Source organism: Seriola aureovittata, chromosome 1, assembly GCF_021018895.1.
Source record: "Seriola aureovittata isolate HTS-2021-v1 ecotype China chromosome 1, ASM2101889v1, whole genome shotgun sequence".
Lineage (NCBI taxonomy): Eukaryota > Metazoa > Chordata > Actinopteri > Carangiformes > Carangidae > Seriola > Seriola aureovittata.
In genome coordinates this window covers 33,447,331-33,463,183 of record NC_079364.1, presented here as the reverse complement: position 1 = coordinate 33,463,183, position 15,853 = coordinate 33,447,331, and the positions used below count along the sequence as shown (strand labels likewise).

At 42.2% G+C, this 15,853-nt stretch overlaps 1 protein-coding gene across 1 annotated transcript in view; it reads left to right on the top strand.

Annotated features, from left to right (window-relative positions):
* The window catches only part of adamtsl3 (ADAMTS-like 3), a 189,594-nt gene that overhangs the window by 169,521 nt on the left and 4,220 nt on the right, over positions 1 to 15,853 (top strand). Inside the window, exons 9-12 of the mRNA XM_056381340.1 lie at positions 6,272 to 6,429; positions 10,162 to 10,273; positions 10,403 to 10,541; positions 11,855 to 11,905. Of these exons, the coding sequence (XP_056237315.1) occupies positions 6,272 to 6,429; positions 10,162 to 10,273; positions 10,403 to 10,541; positions 11,855 to 11,905 (460 nt within the window). The remainder of the gene's footprint in view (positions 1 to 6,271; positions 6,430 to 10,161; positions 10,274 to 10,402; positions 10,542 to 11,854; positions 11,906 to 15,853) is intronic.

Below are 15,853 nucleotides of genomic sequence, written 5' to 3'. Positions count from 1 at the left end.
CTCCACTCTGAGATCTCTTATTTCTGCTTCCGCCGGTAATGTTACAGTCTTAACATGTACTGATTTGGCTGGATTCAATTTACGCCGGGAGGCTTCATACTCCTCTTCGGTACGTATCTCATTCAACAGCTGCAAATATGTAGGTGGTTGATCCCTTCGCTCTCTTAGCCTGAGGTTTAGTAGCATCATGTCAGATCTTGTAGCCCCTTTAGTGAGTTGGTCAAGGCATGCTTTGTCTGTGGAGGCAGGTTGCAACCCCCCTTTTGGACCACCTTGTTCAGAACCCTTTCCATCCTTCTCAGAAATGCTGAAAGCCTCTCATTTGGTTGCTGACAGAGCATTCTAAAGGCAAAGTAGAGTTATTCTCCTGTTTCAGGGGTGCTGGAAGTGTTCTCGATCACATCAATGTACTCTTTAGGAGTTGTATCTGGATCATTGAAACGAACAGCTTGTAAGATCTCTAGTGCAGGACCCTTTACACTTTCCATTATTTTCATTCGCTTCTCTCTGTCTGGTCGGTCACACTCCTCTATCACCAGCCTAGCTTGCTCTATCCAGTTATCTAACTGCTCTTCTCCAGGAAGTGTTGAGAGGACACCAGAGAAGGTTCGCAACCTCCTGTATGAGTTATTGTCACTAGTAGGTTTCCCTGTTCTCTGCATTATGTCTCCAACTGCTCTGATAATGGTTTCAGGTGTGGACGCTTGGAGTGGAACAGAAAGACCAGAGACTTGTGGAAACTCATGTGCATTGTCCCTTCTCAGCCTTGAATACAGTTTCCTCTTCAGAGGGCCCAAAAATCCTCCATGGTGCATCACAACCCTCGGGTAACACATCCAGAGGGAGGGCTCTTGGGTTTACTTGCTCCCTGCACTCACATAAGACACTTAGGCTTTGAGACTGAGGATCGTACATCCTTCTTCTGACTTTCACCCGTCCAAGAGCTTTTATGGACTGCAAAGTTTCTTCAATGACGTCAACCTCTGTGATCTCTGGGACATCGTTGACCAGTATGGCATATTTGGGGTTAATGCCCTCGCCTTTGCACCAGTGCTGTAGTTGCGCCATAATGCTCTTTTGCCTAGTAGCTGCACTGTACTGTTTTTACAAAACTTTTTTTTTTTCACTTTCAGCTTTTGTAGTTTAAAGTAACCTGAGCTCATATGATAACCTATTAGTAGGTTTTTTAACTCATGAATGAAGTTAAGTTTTGCTTTTAACGCTTTTTTAAAACTGTTTTTAACTAAGATATTGTACCTATATTGTGGTCACGACTACTACAATGAATAGGTTTTAACTTTCTTAAACATATGAACTAAGGATATATTGCAAGATTAGTTTATTCCCTATGAAATGTTTTACTTGTCTTACTTAACTGTTTTTGTTGTCTGGGTCAGTAACTAACTTGAAACTAAATTATCCCAGCGGTGCCTCCATTTTATGTAGCACCCCACAGTACATTAGACTAATGGGGTGATTTTGGGTTCGTTTGGTGTTAAGGTAGCTACCCGAAGGTTTACCTATTTTAAGTAATCTGATATTACTGTTAATGATATTCAAAAATAATTCAAACCAATACACTTTTTTCTAACTTATTAACTGACATGAGACAACGTTATAAAATTAAACAAATGTAGTTTACTTAAGGTTTTAAGTAATACAAATATTTACCCTTTAAATTAAAATTAAACAAACAAACAAAATATATATCTAGTATCTCCAAAACACACCTTATACCCCCCTTTAAAAGAAATAAATAACCTCTGGACTAACTCAAAAGTACTTTACTGAGCAATACTAAAAAATACCCCTCAATTGCTCATCACAAATGTATAACCAAATACCTTAATGGTTTAATACTCAATAACTGATACTCAATAACTGAAAATACTATACACTAACGTGGGCCCACACACGCACACTCACACACACACACTCACGCTAATAGAAATCCCTGTTGCAGGCCTGTTTGATGCTCGGGTGCGTTGCAGCCGATGAAAATCCTCTCTTCCCACGAGAGAAACCACACAGCAGGCTCACAGTTCAGATGAAGAAGTCCTCTCCTCCCCGCGAAAACCGCGCAGCTAGTCCGACTCACAGCTCAGCTGACAAAATACTCTGCTCTTCCCGCAGAAGAAAAGCCAGGCAAACTCACAGTTCAGCTGGAAAAATCTTCGGTGGGCACCAGACGACCGCAACGGCGAAGTCTTCCTCCTTCCGTCCGACAAGTTGTCCTTTAACTTCACATTGACTCAACACCCACACAAACACTAATACTAACCTCAATAAACTCTCAGTTAATGAGGAACAGTGCGGTAGTATTTATAATTTTTCTCAGTACTCGAGATACATTACATTGTGCTCCTCTCGGTGCTAGCTTAGCTGCTGCCTCATGATGTGTCCCCTTTTCCTTTTTTTTTTCCTTCCTCCTTTTCCGCATTCTACTCCAATCATCACAGGTGAATCAAACAGACTACGTACCCAACCAATAAAACAATAGAACAAAGCCACATGAATTCTATAAAGGCAGATCTCGCGATATTTAACTATTTATCTTCAAAATGAACTTAAAATGCACTTATTCTTTTTAACTGAAATCTCCATTAATTTATTAATATTCAGTGTGTCTCTATTAATTATTGTGAAAACAACCTTATTAAGTTTTCTGAAAACTACTTTATTAAGTGTTATGAAAATAATCTTAATTCCACTTAATTTCTTATATTATTTGGTCTTTCCTCCTTTATAAAGTACCTTTATATAACCCCTCATTTTCTCACAGGGGCTACAAACATGTCAATTGGAACTGTTATGTTATGTCAGGATGACTCATCCTGTTTCACTATTGCCAAGGGCTTCCTCTTTGTGGGAACTGTTGGGTTTCTCTCTGTAATAAAGTAAGGTCTCGACCTTACCCTGTAATGTGCCATGAGGTAATGTATATTATTATTTAGCGCTATACAAATAAATTGAATTGAACTGAATTATACAGGGTCAAACTGCAGTCTTACCCTATAATGTTCTTTATCATCTACTCTCTTCTTACCACCAAAGTGAAATAGATTCCTTTACAATGTCAAGTGGATGAGTTGTCTCTCAGTCTGTGTTTATTTCCCTTTGTACTGAGACAGTGTCAACATGAAATGAACCATAACTAAATGGCATCTATGTATATTTTTTACTTTGGCATTTGCCAAATGAACTGAACTACTGGTGTGACAGTAACCTTAGTGTATTGAGGAGTTATAGTAATTCATTATGTGCTATAGTCATGTAGATTATGGATTGGAATATGGGTTAAGGAAGAACATAAAACTTACACTTAAAACCCTCCATATTCCTACAAGCTGAACCCCGTATTTACAAGCTGAGAGCGTTTTGTTTGTCATTTGGGTTTTCCTGACCTGTTTTATTGTCAGTTGAAAGGATTGCAACAGCCCACGATGAACCCAGATGAACCCAGCACATGTCCACAAGTAACCCTGCTAATATACTCAATTTGGAACTTGAGTATATTCGCAGGGTTACTTGATTATATTAGTATCCCAAAGGGCAGCAGGATTTAGCTTTATTTGAGTGTTTACATCTGATCACTGCAGTATAGCAGTTTTAGCCCCATTTAGAAATAGTCTGTAATTTTCGGGAATCAAAGGTAATTTGACAAATTAAGTGTAACTTTAATAGTCAAGGTGTTTACTATTTAGTGTAAAATCCTTGATTGGATGAAGTCTATGACATAATGTAAATCAGTTGACACTTGCTATGCTGGTGATGGAACCTATGTCTGGTTTTCAGCGTGTGAAACACCTTCTTAGCTGGACTGAGATCAAGTGCCTGAGTCTGTTGCTAAACAACATTGTACTGCTGGGTCATAACAAACTCCTGGGATTCTTTTTAGTTGTGCTGTTGCGAGCTTGCATAGAAAAAAACAATGGGAGGCAGAAATCTGAGTTTATATCATTATTAAGTCCTGTGCCCCAATAAACCACACAACTACTGCTGTTTATTAAGCACTGGAACAGAACAGAACACAAACACCTTCTGAAGTTCCTTTCAGAAATTTGTTCCTTTCCACTGGACTTAGAGTGCTACTAAAGTACTCCATTGTTAGTCAGGTGGTGGAGTAGGTTGGCGACAGCGGCACAGACCCGGACAAAGCAGTGACAGTATGATGCCAAGCGCAGGAAGCTTTGTAGCTCGCTGATGTTGGCAGAGGTTGGCCAGCCACCAAAGCTGGGTTGGTGGCTACATCACTAGCGCTGACCACATGACCCAGGAACCTTGTCACCTTTGTCAGTAGGAATCAGCTTTAGCCCAGCACAGAGGATTGTAGGGAGGACCTCACATGGGTTAGACAGAACTCCATCTAAGTCATTAGTGTGCACCAGTAGGTCGTCAAGGTACACAATGACTCTGGGGTACGTTCGCCAGCACATCAGCTGTTCGAACATAGTTGGTACTTTGCAGAGCCTGAATGGTATGATACAGAACTGCCACAACCCCTGTCTAATGGTGGAGGCGGTCTTGGGTCTTGCATCAGAGGCCAGCTCCACCTGACAGTTGCTGCTGTGCAGGTCGAACCTACTGGACTCTGAAATCCAGTCGAGGACATCATTGAGCGTGTGATCCTGACAGCTGTTCCAGTGTGAGCCCCTGCAGGAAAGCGTGCAGGGTCAGCTCCTCTTGGGCGGCTGCAGGGAACCACAGGTAACCATGTCGGGCACATCTGTGGTGAAAGTGCCCATGCTCTCTACTTCTTGGTAGTGGCGGCTGGCTAGCTGCTTCTTGCTCTGGACAGCAAAGGGTCGCTGCAACTTGGACAAGACCTGGAGGTCCCGCTGCTCTGTTGGGGTTTAGTCAAAGAGCACCTACAATGCTTTTAAGCACCTTGAATGGCCTCTGTGTATGATAATGTGATATACAAATATATTTGCCTTTCCTTGCCTTTTCTCTCCAGGGCCAGGTGTGTAGGTGGCAAATTTACTGTGTGCAGATAAAGTTTCAATTACTACATTTGTCTGTGATAATTAAATGTAAATACACTAATTACATATCAAAGATCAACTTTATATCTATCTAAAAAAGTGTTCTTGGTGTTCATTCCCATGGCAACGTTGGTGATGTTACATATTGCAGGATCCTGAGCCTTCTGCTGTCCAAAACTGTTAAAAAACACAATTTCTCAGAAAGGAAATTGGAATGATTAAAACTAATGGCCTTCACATAAACCCAACATGTAGTTAAATTATCAAGGGGATGTTTTTCTTGTTTTTCTTGGGCATCTAATATTGCCATGGATGGATAAGGTACTATTGGAATCAATTGAAAACTCATTTGCATGAATATCCTGATGCCAACAGGTATCACAGATTCAAGAAACATCAAAATAAATTTTATTCCCAGGGTGGCCCTACTTTCAGAGAATTGGAAAAAGAGTAGAGCTGCTGCTCCTGCCCATTGAAAATAGTCAGTTGTGGTGGTATGTGTCATGTTTTTCAATGGCAGACACTTTTTGTTAGTTTTGTTTTGGACTTTTCGCAATTCCTGTTTTATTTTGTAATTTGGTTCCTTGTGTGTCAGTGTTTTTGCTTCTTGTCGTGGTCTTGTTTCTGTGTAGTGATTGTCTGCCCCGCCCTGATGTGTTTCACCTGTGTGCAATCACCTTGCCTCCTGTGTCTGTATAGTCTTTGTGCTTCCCTTTGTCTGTGTTGGTTTGTCTGTTTAGTTCAGGGTTTGTTCACCTCGTATGTTCATGTCTGTATTTTGTTAAATAAACCTGCCTGCACCGTTCCCCAATGTGTTGGCTGCATTTGGGTCCAACTTACCCCTCAAACCCGTGACAGTATGGGCATCTGACAGGATCAGCTCCTGGACTAGTGAGCCTGCTGCCACCAAAACACAGACTTCAAGAAGCGGCGTAAGAGGGATGAATTGGATAAACAAACATAGTGATATTTTGCTGCACATTTACAATATTTTCCAAACATTTCTTTTTATGTGGTTTTACAGTACTTTGTTCAAATGATTTCCCTCAGTAGTCCTGAACACACTCTTGTCTTTCAGGTTTACCTGGACTTTATACCTATTTGTGAAATGAGCAGCTGGCAGTGCTGTATTCTTAGAACTATAAAATCCTGAGGAGCAACGATGTGGCTGCCAACATATTTGTTCTGTTTTTCATAAGACTTTATTTGTGAAGTTAAAATATGGAGTTAATATTGAAAGTTACTGTACATTGATAAATGTCCTTCTTGCTCCATCTCTCCCTCAGCCATCGAAGCCATCTCTCTTCAGGGAAGGAAGGAGGAGATGAGTCTGGTGGCTACAGGCTCCTATGTAATAGGAAACACCTCCCTGGACTTTCAAAGGGGGACAGACAGGCAGACACTCAGGACACATGGCCCACTCAACGCTGATTACATTATCAAGGTGAAACAGGATAACAGGCCTAGGATTATAGCATAAAAGCCTTAGGAGTTTTGGCTTCTGATACATATTTTATTATAGATACAAGAGATACTTAATAGCTAAATCAAGCTGTTGCATAATATTTATCAGTGCAGATGGTTTTTAATGAGATCGTGAGGTTGATGCAAGCGGCACTGTAAGTGTAACTGCTGGAGAGGCCTGCTAAATCTTAATAGAAATAAATCTTTAAATCCTAGTGGTGTTGTTTCTCTGTATGTTGTAACCATAGCAAAGACAAACACTTAAGCTTAACAGAGCCTTGACACAGTCAGCCATCTTGCAAAGATAAAAGCATTTTGCAATGACTTCAGCATTGTGACCAATAATAGTGTCACAGTTCTATATGTCACCACACTATTTCTAAGTCTGGGGATTCTCTAGATTTTATTCTTATCAACAAATCCCATGAGCAGTCCCAAACCAATAATTAATGGATCCTACTGTGTATATAAGCCTGACATATCATACTTACTCCTGTGTTCCATATAGGGCTCCTTTGTTGTCCAAACTGTTTAAAACACATTAATGAGCCACACTGTTGCACTGAGTGAAATGGTTGGTCATTACCATGAACACAAACTGTTCCTTGTTTTGAATCAGTCCCACAGACACAGTCCTGTTGCCAGAAATACTCACTAGAGCAGCAAAGCTACTGCTGAAAATAGTCCCCTACAAATGCTCTATTCTCTTTCGTTGGAGTTGTGACTACAGTATCCAGCTGTTTTGGGGAATTACTGAGCCTTTTCGATAAATAGTTCAGTATTTTGGAATGTATGAATGATTATTTTCTTCTCAACTCTTTCTTGGTGAACAAAATGTCGGGTGCAGTGACTGTGTGTAGTTTCCTGGAGACTTGTGGCCACAGTTAGGTTGCCAGGTTTGGTGCCTTACCAAAATTTGTTCAATGGGCTTTGGGACATTTTTTACAGGAGGACAGTCTCTAAGACAAAAATAGAATAACACCAACCTCATCCTTTAACATGGAATCAATGTCATTGTGTCCTAACATTCAGCCTAACTAATGCAGTTATTGTATTTTATTCCCATCTGACAGTTTTTACTCTAAAAACAGAAGTGGCCTCTACAGTTTGTTATACTGTCAGCAGGTGTGTATTAGTATTGACATGGGTAATTAGATGTAATTGATACAGTTTGAGGAGTGTTGTCTAAATCCTTGATTTCCTGCAGTGTGATCTGGTTTGTAGATGGAAAAACATTTGTCCAGTTTATGTTGGACCAAAAGCACTGACTCCCAGTATCCAGAGTCTGTCTTTGACAGCTTCACGATTCTCTAGTGGTGATTATACATTGGCTATATGTGGGTACAACCGAAACACGTCAGAGACGGATCATATATTGTCTGTGCACAACCTTTACAGCTGACAATCATGTAACAGCTGCCAACAGGATTTGAGACTTACTGATGTAATAGCAGTTTCTGGTACTGTCTTGTGTGCTGGAGGGAAGAAATGTACAGCTGTAAGTCTTGATGCTGCTGCAGTGTTGGACCGGAACTGTTATACTCATAACTTTTCCTCTTTAGTTTCCTCTGATCAAAGTTATTGTTGCTCAGACACAAACACGCAGTGTGTAACTTCTGCCTCTAGGGGTCTCTAAAACAAAATAATAATAAAAGACAGCACCTGGTGACATTGTGAAATAGTGTGGCATCATGGGAGTTGTTGTCTTCACCACCATTACCATCAGTTTCTCCTGGTTTGGATTCCTTCAGTGTCAGTGGTTCAGGAGGTTTTGACCTGGAGCTGAATAATCCACAGAGGTGTCCTCCTCTTCACAACAAACATACCAGGGGGTTAAAACCAGTAAAACACTGAATAGAATTTCAGTTAAAAAGTTAAAGTTAAAAATCAGTGATTCACCGGTGGTCTTCAGCAGACACAGGACAGGACCTCTCCAGCAGCTGGGAGCTGAGCTGTCTAACATTTACTCAGCTTTTTTTCTCTGATGACTTAAGATCCAATATATAGTTGAAAACCACCAAGGTATAAAAAGTGTAAGTCAATTATGGGCTTCAGCCAGACAACCACAACACTGAAACATTCGCTGGGTTATGACACAGACGACCAAATGACACGTACTGTTACCATGGTTAAAATCACAGATTTCTCTGGTTTGAGAATTGATGGAAACATTTGGGATAATGTAAGAACACAACTCAACAACACAGAACATTAGTGTAGTTGTTTTTAGACATTTTAATGTGGAAAAGTTACATGTTTAATTTATGTAAGTACACTTGATTTGGTGGTAAACATGGTTGGTGCATATCAGGCATATTCAGTAGCTCTAGTGGTTGATAAGCCTAAATCCTGCAGAGCTGTGAGGTTGTGGTGAATGACTTCTAGGTCAATTACATCATCAAAAGAAACCTGACTATCTGAGGCAGCTTCCTCCCCTATGAGGGAAGAAGCTCAAAGTCTTTCATTTGCTATAAAACTTAGTGAAAGACTGAAAATTGTCAACCAGACATTTCAGGCTGATGTTGACCACGACTTAACATTGATTCTCAGGTCATTTCTGTCTTGTAACCTCTTGAGGTTTGTAATCACCACCAGAGAACAGTGAACCTGTAGAAGACAGACTGAGTAGATAATGGGACTCAGTACTGGTTCCAACACAAACTTAAAAAATTCTTTCAAAATCCTGTCATCTTGATCAGGGACGTGCAGGAAATCCACAGCAGGTGATTTTTCCAAATAATTAAATAGGCTCATAAAATGAATAATTAAAATAAACAAAGACCTATGAGATTCAGTCCATCCTAAAGTAGGCCAGCAGACAAAATGTTATCATCACTGATTGGAGAGAGAGAGAGAGATGTGTTTGGAGTCTCAGGTTTATCCTAACTGCAGCAGCTGCCTGTCAGCTGAGCCTCCGCCTCTGGAGAATGACGAATAGCTTCTGCCTCTTGTATCAACCTGAAAACTTAAAACTCCACCAACACTACAAACCATCCTGCAGTGGGATCACACCAGTAGCACGCATCAACGTGGTGAGGACCACACCCACCTTTGAACCGGGCCTTTTTGATGTCAACTACACACCTGTGATGTTTTGGGACTGTATCTTCCAGGTTGTGACACTATTGCCGACAGAATCTGTCCACAGACACACAGGCAGGACACACACACGATAACTATAGAAAATGAGCTGATGGTGACAAAGATGTAGACAAACTGTTCATTTCACATAACCATGTACCTGCTGTGCAGAGGGAGGGGCTGTCTGTAGGTGGTCACTGATGAAGGTCTATGAGCAAACCCTACAACAATCCAGTAGGATGATGGTTATTCAGTTAGAAGCCGACAAGCAAAACTGTGTTACTGTTTCCATTAGCCTGCACAGAGAGCGAGAGAGTGGGCTAACATTAGCTGGCTAACATATTACACTGGCTAACCAGCTATTGAGGCAATAAAACAACAAAGCTGCTGTGGTGTGGTGGGACTGTTCTTTTTAGTTCAGAATATATTTATATATTTTTAAAAAGGGCACTTTCTCTCTAGGGGGCCAGACAGCAGGTGCCCAAGCATCCTCTTAGCTCCATCTATTCACTGTGGGATCCTCTATGTTACTGAGCTCACCTATGTTCTAATTTCCTCTGCTTGCCTCTGCACTCTAATCTCCTCTCCCCTACCCTAACCTATTTAACATAATGCTGTACATGTTGTCCAGATGAAGTACGGAGGCCTTAAGGACACAGTCGTCCAGTTTCTGTTCTACCAGCCAGTCAGGTACCAGTGGAGAGAGACTGACTTCTTCCCCTGCTCTGTTACCTGTGGAGGAGGTGAGCTGATCATCAGTCAGCTCATAGTAACTCTAAACAGGCCTCTGCATGTTTGAATAATGATTCAACGTTGTTTAGATTATTTTGATCCTCAGCTGTTGTATATCTGTGTCTATTTCCCTCCCCCAGGCTATCAGCTCAACTCTGCAGAATGCACAGACATCCGATCCAACCAGATCCTGCCTGAGCACCACTGTAACAGCTACCCTGAGAACACAAAACCCACACCCAAGCTCAAGGAGTGCAACATGGACCCCTGCAAAGAGGGGTATATATCATTATAAATTATTTTAGTCAGTGATGTCACAAAAACCAACATTTAACCACTCCATCCACTCTGTAAATTAGGATGTTGGGGAGCTGGAGTCTGCCGTTCCCAGTGCTAGAGGTGGGACAACCCCCTGAAAAACCCCTAACATCAATCAGTTCATCCTCTGATGATTCATACAGTAAAAAGTAAAGGCTAACTCTGGAAATGACTAGGTTTTGCAGTGCTGCACTTCACTCAGTGCTTTCTCTTGTTCTGGTTGCTAGACAGTGTTCATGAACAAACTTTCATGGCCAGATGTTATAATTTTTCCTTATGTATGTAGCAAATACTAAGCACTCTGCCCTCTGCCCTTCTCCACAGGGAACTTAACAGTTTGGGGGCTCCCATCGTCGTCGCCTAAACTGTTACATTCCCTGTGAGAGTCCTGGGATTGAGGGAAGTAACAAGAAATGAAATAGTTAACCAGGCAAAAAAAAAAGAAACAGGGAAACAGATTTGGCAAAAAATAAGGGATTTTATTCACAATGAAAAAAAATTGACAGTGGAACACTTGGAAACTAAAACTGCACTAAACCAAGATAACCCAAATTAACAGCAACCGCAAAATAGGATGAGTATCAGTATCAGTTTCAATCAACACCGTAGCTCAGAGGAGCTGACATAGGGAGAACAGACACACAGCTTGTAATGGCCCACTCTGGTGCTGGCCGGGCCTCCTCACTCCACCTCTGTGCTCCAGCTCCTGATTGGGGAACAAGGACAGCTGTGCTGTGTCACCTGCTGGAGAAAAGGGCAGAGCACAGGGCAGACCAGCACACACACACACACACACACACACAGAACACAACACTACAGCATGTAGCGCACAGGCATAAAAACTCCACCGCTCTTTACTTTATTAGCTGTAAGTCAGATGATTTACATTTAAACAGATGTTGCAACAGTCATACAGCACATACAGTAAACCATAAAGCATTTAAGAAGCCTGCACATAAGCATCAGAGTGACCAGCAAACATTTGACATTACATACATTTAGTCTTAAATGAAAAGTTCAACATGTATCGATTGTGTTGTAGCAGAGGTTCAGTCCTTTTTGTGCCACAGGTTTGTTGCCATTGCTGCTGGATGTGATTAGGTAGAACTCAAGTCAAATAATTACAATTTGAATACCTGCCAGAAAAAAAGCAAACAATTAAAAACTCATTAGCAGAAACAGTCTGAGTGGGCTTACACTTATCATATACTGTATGCTCTGCTGTCTTGACATCACAGTCTCATACACTTACAGTTTTTGTATGTCTCCCGTAGTGATGGATTCAAAGAAGTGATGCCATATGATCACTTCCAACCTCTGCCTCGGTGAGTAACAGTGCTTCACTGCTGTCTGTGGTTTGTGGTGTTGGCTGGGATCTAACAAAGGAAGTGAGCGGGCAGAAAACATTCAGACATTTGTGATTGTGACTATTGGTTGGAATAAACTTATTGATGTAGAAGTAACAGTAAGAAGTATGTAAATAAGAGGAGATTAAACTTCCCTGTGACGGAGCGCTGCTGTAAATCCACACAGGATTTTTTGGAGGAATTCATGTACATGAAGAAGTGGCATGGCAGCTTTCCAAAGTTTCACATCATACATCTGAGTAGCAAAACCGACGAGCCTGCAGACAAAAGAGTTTCATTTTATTTTGGTTTTGTTGTTACTGTAAGGTTTTTCCTGATTATACAATTTATATTATGAACAAACAACAAAACTTCCAGAAAAATAACTCAGAGCACAACAGACACCAACATACACATCCAAAGTCAAACTACAATACATCTCATCACCTAGTCTCCCCCTCTCATCACCCAGTCTCATCCTCTCATCACCTAGTCTCCCCCTCTCATCACCCAGTCTCATCCTCTCATCACCCAGTCTCCCCCTCTCATCACCCAGTCTCATCCTCTCATCACCCAGTCTCATCTCTCATCACCCAGTCTCATCCTCTCATCACCCAGTCTCCCCCTCTCATCACCCAGTCTCATCCTCTCATCACCCAGTCTCCCCCTCTCATCACCCAGTCTCATCCTCTCATCACCCAGTCTCCCCCTCTCATCACCCAGTCTCCCCCTCTCATCACCCAGTCTCATCCTCTCATCACCCAGTCTCATCCTCTCATCACCCAGTCTCCCCCTCTCATCACCCAGTCTCATCCTCTCATCACCCAGTCTCCCCCTCTCATCACCCAGTCTCATCCTCTCATCACCCAGTCTCCCCCTCTCATCACCCAGTCTCCCCCTCACATCACCCAGTCTCATCCTCTCATCACCCAGTCTCATCCTCTCATCACCCAGTCTCCCCCTCTCATCACCCAGTCTCATCCTCTCATCACCCAGTCTCATCCTCTCATCACCCAGTCTCATCCTCTCATCACCCAGTCTCATCCTCTCATCACCCAGTCTCATCCTCTCATCACCCAGTCTCCCCCTCTCATCACCCAGTCTCCCCCTCACATCACCCAGTCTCATCCTCTCATCACCCAGTCTCATCCTCTCATCATCACCCAGTTCATCCTCTCATCACCCAGTCTCCCCCTCACATCACCCAGTCTCATCCTCTCATCACCCAGTCTCATCCTCTCATCACCCAGTCTCCCCCTCTCATCACCCAGTCTCCCCCTCACATCACCCAGTCTCATCCTCTCATCACCCAGTCTCATCCTCTCATCACCCAGTCTCATCCTCTCATCACCCAGTCTCATCCTCATCACCCAGTCTCCCCCTCTCATCACCCAGTCTCATCCTCTCATCACCCAGTCTCCCCCTCTCATCACCCAGTCTCATCCTCTCATCACCCAGTCTCCCCCTCACATCACCCAGTCTCATCCTCTCATCACCCAGTCTCATCCTCTCATCACCCAGTCTCATCCTCTCATCACCCAGTCTCATCCTCTCATCACCCAGTCTCATCCTCTCATCACCCAGTCTCCCCCTCTCATCACCCAGTCTCCCCCTCACATCACCCAGTCTCATCCTCTCATCACCCAGTCTCATCCTCTCATCACCCAGTCTCCCCCTCTCATCACCCAGTCTCCCCCTCACATCACCCAGTCTCATCCTCTCATCACCCAGTCTCATCCTCTCATCACCCAGTCTCATCCTCTCATCACCCAGTCTCATCCTCTCATCACCCAGTTTCATCCTCTCATCACCCAGTCTCATCCTCTCATCACCCAGTCTCCCCCTCTCATCACCCAGTCTCCCCCTCACATCACCCAGTCTCATCCTCTCATCACCCAGTCTCATCCTCTCATCACCCAGTCTCCCCCTCTCATCACCCAGTCTCCCCCTCTCATCACCCAGTCTCATCCTCTCATCACCTAGTCTTATAAATCGCCTGTACAAACAGCCGACAGGCACAGTCAGTAACCAGCTGGTGAACAGTGGAGCCTGATATTTTCCGCAGAAGTTGGCAGAAATAAAATGAGTGAAAATGAATGAAAATGGACTTCAATAGACAATCATGATGCTGCTCGGTGAGTAAATTGAATTTGTAACCGTTTAGTTTCCACCTCAAGAAGCTGCTCATAGATAAATCAAAGTTCTTTGTTTGCTGCTTGTTTCGGTTCTTAATTAGCCAAAAAACAATGAATACAATACGAAATAAAAAATCAAATATAGTCTGGCCTGTTAAAAAAAACAACAGGCCCGATCCTGCTCTTCTGAAAATGTTCAACTACCTTCACATGGTGAAAAATTCGTCTTCCTTTCATTTTGTACACAGTTACTCTGTTGTGTTCCACAGCATGTGTCTGCCAAACTGAAGCATTACTCATCAATCATCAGGCCTCAGACCTCCTCAGTCTTACTTCAACTCCCCGATGGGGAGATGAGCCATCCAGCTCTGTATAGGAATGTTTTCAATTCTTCCTCCTGAAAGTCTTTGGCTGTGTTGTCTTCAGCTGTGTGAGCTCAGCTCCTGGCTCAGTGGACATGTTGGGAGTGATTGGATGTGACTGCCTCACTGTCACAGGCAGAGAACAATAATAAGCATCATTTCCTTTAGATGTGCCGTGCTGTAACGCTGCAGCACATACTGTTTACCTGCACGTGTTCTAGACGGTGCGAGTGGGACAGATGCTGAGGGAGTCCACTGATGTGTGTAAATCAGGAGGTGCAAGGCTTTTCCCCAGAATGCCCTGTTGATTTTAATCTCTGCTGATATGCCAAATAACTATAGTGTTGCTGCTGCTAACTGGTTTGTCAGCTGATAGTGTTACTATATATATAGTAAACACTATCGTATAGTAGCACATTATTATTTGGTTTATGGTTTTAGTAGCTTAAAAATTGAGGAAATGGCCTCATTTGAACTTAACCAAAGTCACCAGTGTGACACCATCTTAACCACCATGCATTTTAAAATCATTCAGTGAGAGACATCCCACTGATGATTTCACTTAAATCCGCATGTTGATCCATTATCATGAACATTAAATGAATCAAAGATGAAAACATGAATACATCTGCTTAAAACCTACCGACACTGAAGTTCCTCACACATTTGCTTCTAGAATATCCACAAAGTAAAAATGATATTCATATACAGCAACTACTATTTCAATCCACAAAGCAAGGAAATGTTTATGTTAAATGTATCTATGTATCTTAAATGAATCATAACTCTTCCTGAGTTTTAAACTCCCTTTTAAAGGTTCCTCCTATCAACCTGATAGGAGTACATCAAAGTGTAAAACATGATATTCCCTGTCCCGCTATGATTAAAACTGGCATTTAGATGTGTTCAGGCAGGAATTCTTATCAAACATATAAAGTTTAGGGCAGTTTTGACGATACTAATAGAGCAACTTCCTCTAAAAAGGTGGATCATCAAAGTTCACAATGGGCAGGTTCTCCAAAGGAAAACTCAAAAGCTTTACAATTTAGCATTATGAGAGCATTAATATTAGACTGACCAAATATGATGTTGTTCCTATCAATTCTCTAGGAGGAGCTCATTAAAGTATGACACCTGGAAATGGGGAAAAATGCACCAAAATTGTACACTGAATTCAAAATGGCTTCCGGTTGGGTTTAGGATATGGTTCCATGGGGCTTTTTTGTAGATCTCCATGTGTTACATATGCCTAACAATATTCATACATCTAGGTGAAACAAGTTTTTTTTCATGGCGAATCATCAAAACTTGCCATGCCACCACAGGCAGACTGTTCAATGAAAAGTCCAAAGCTTTGCAATTTAGCATTGCAAAGGTCTTAAGATGAGACTAACCAAATATAATGTTGATCTGATTTATTTTCTAGGAGG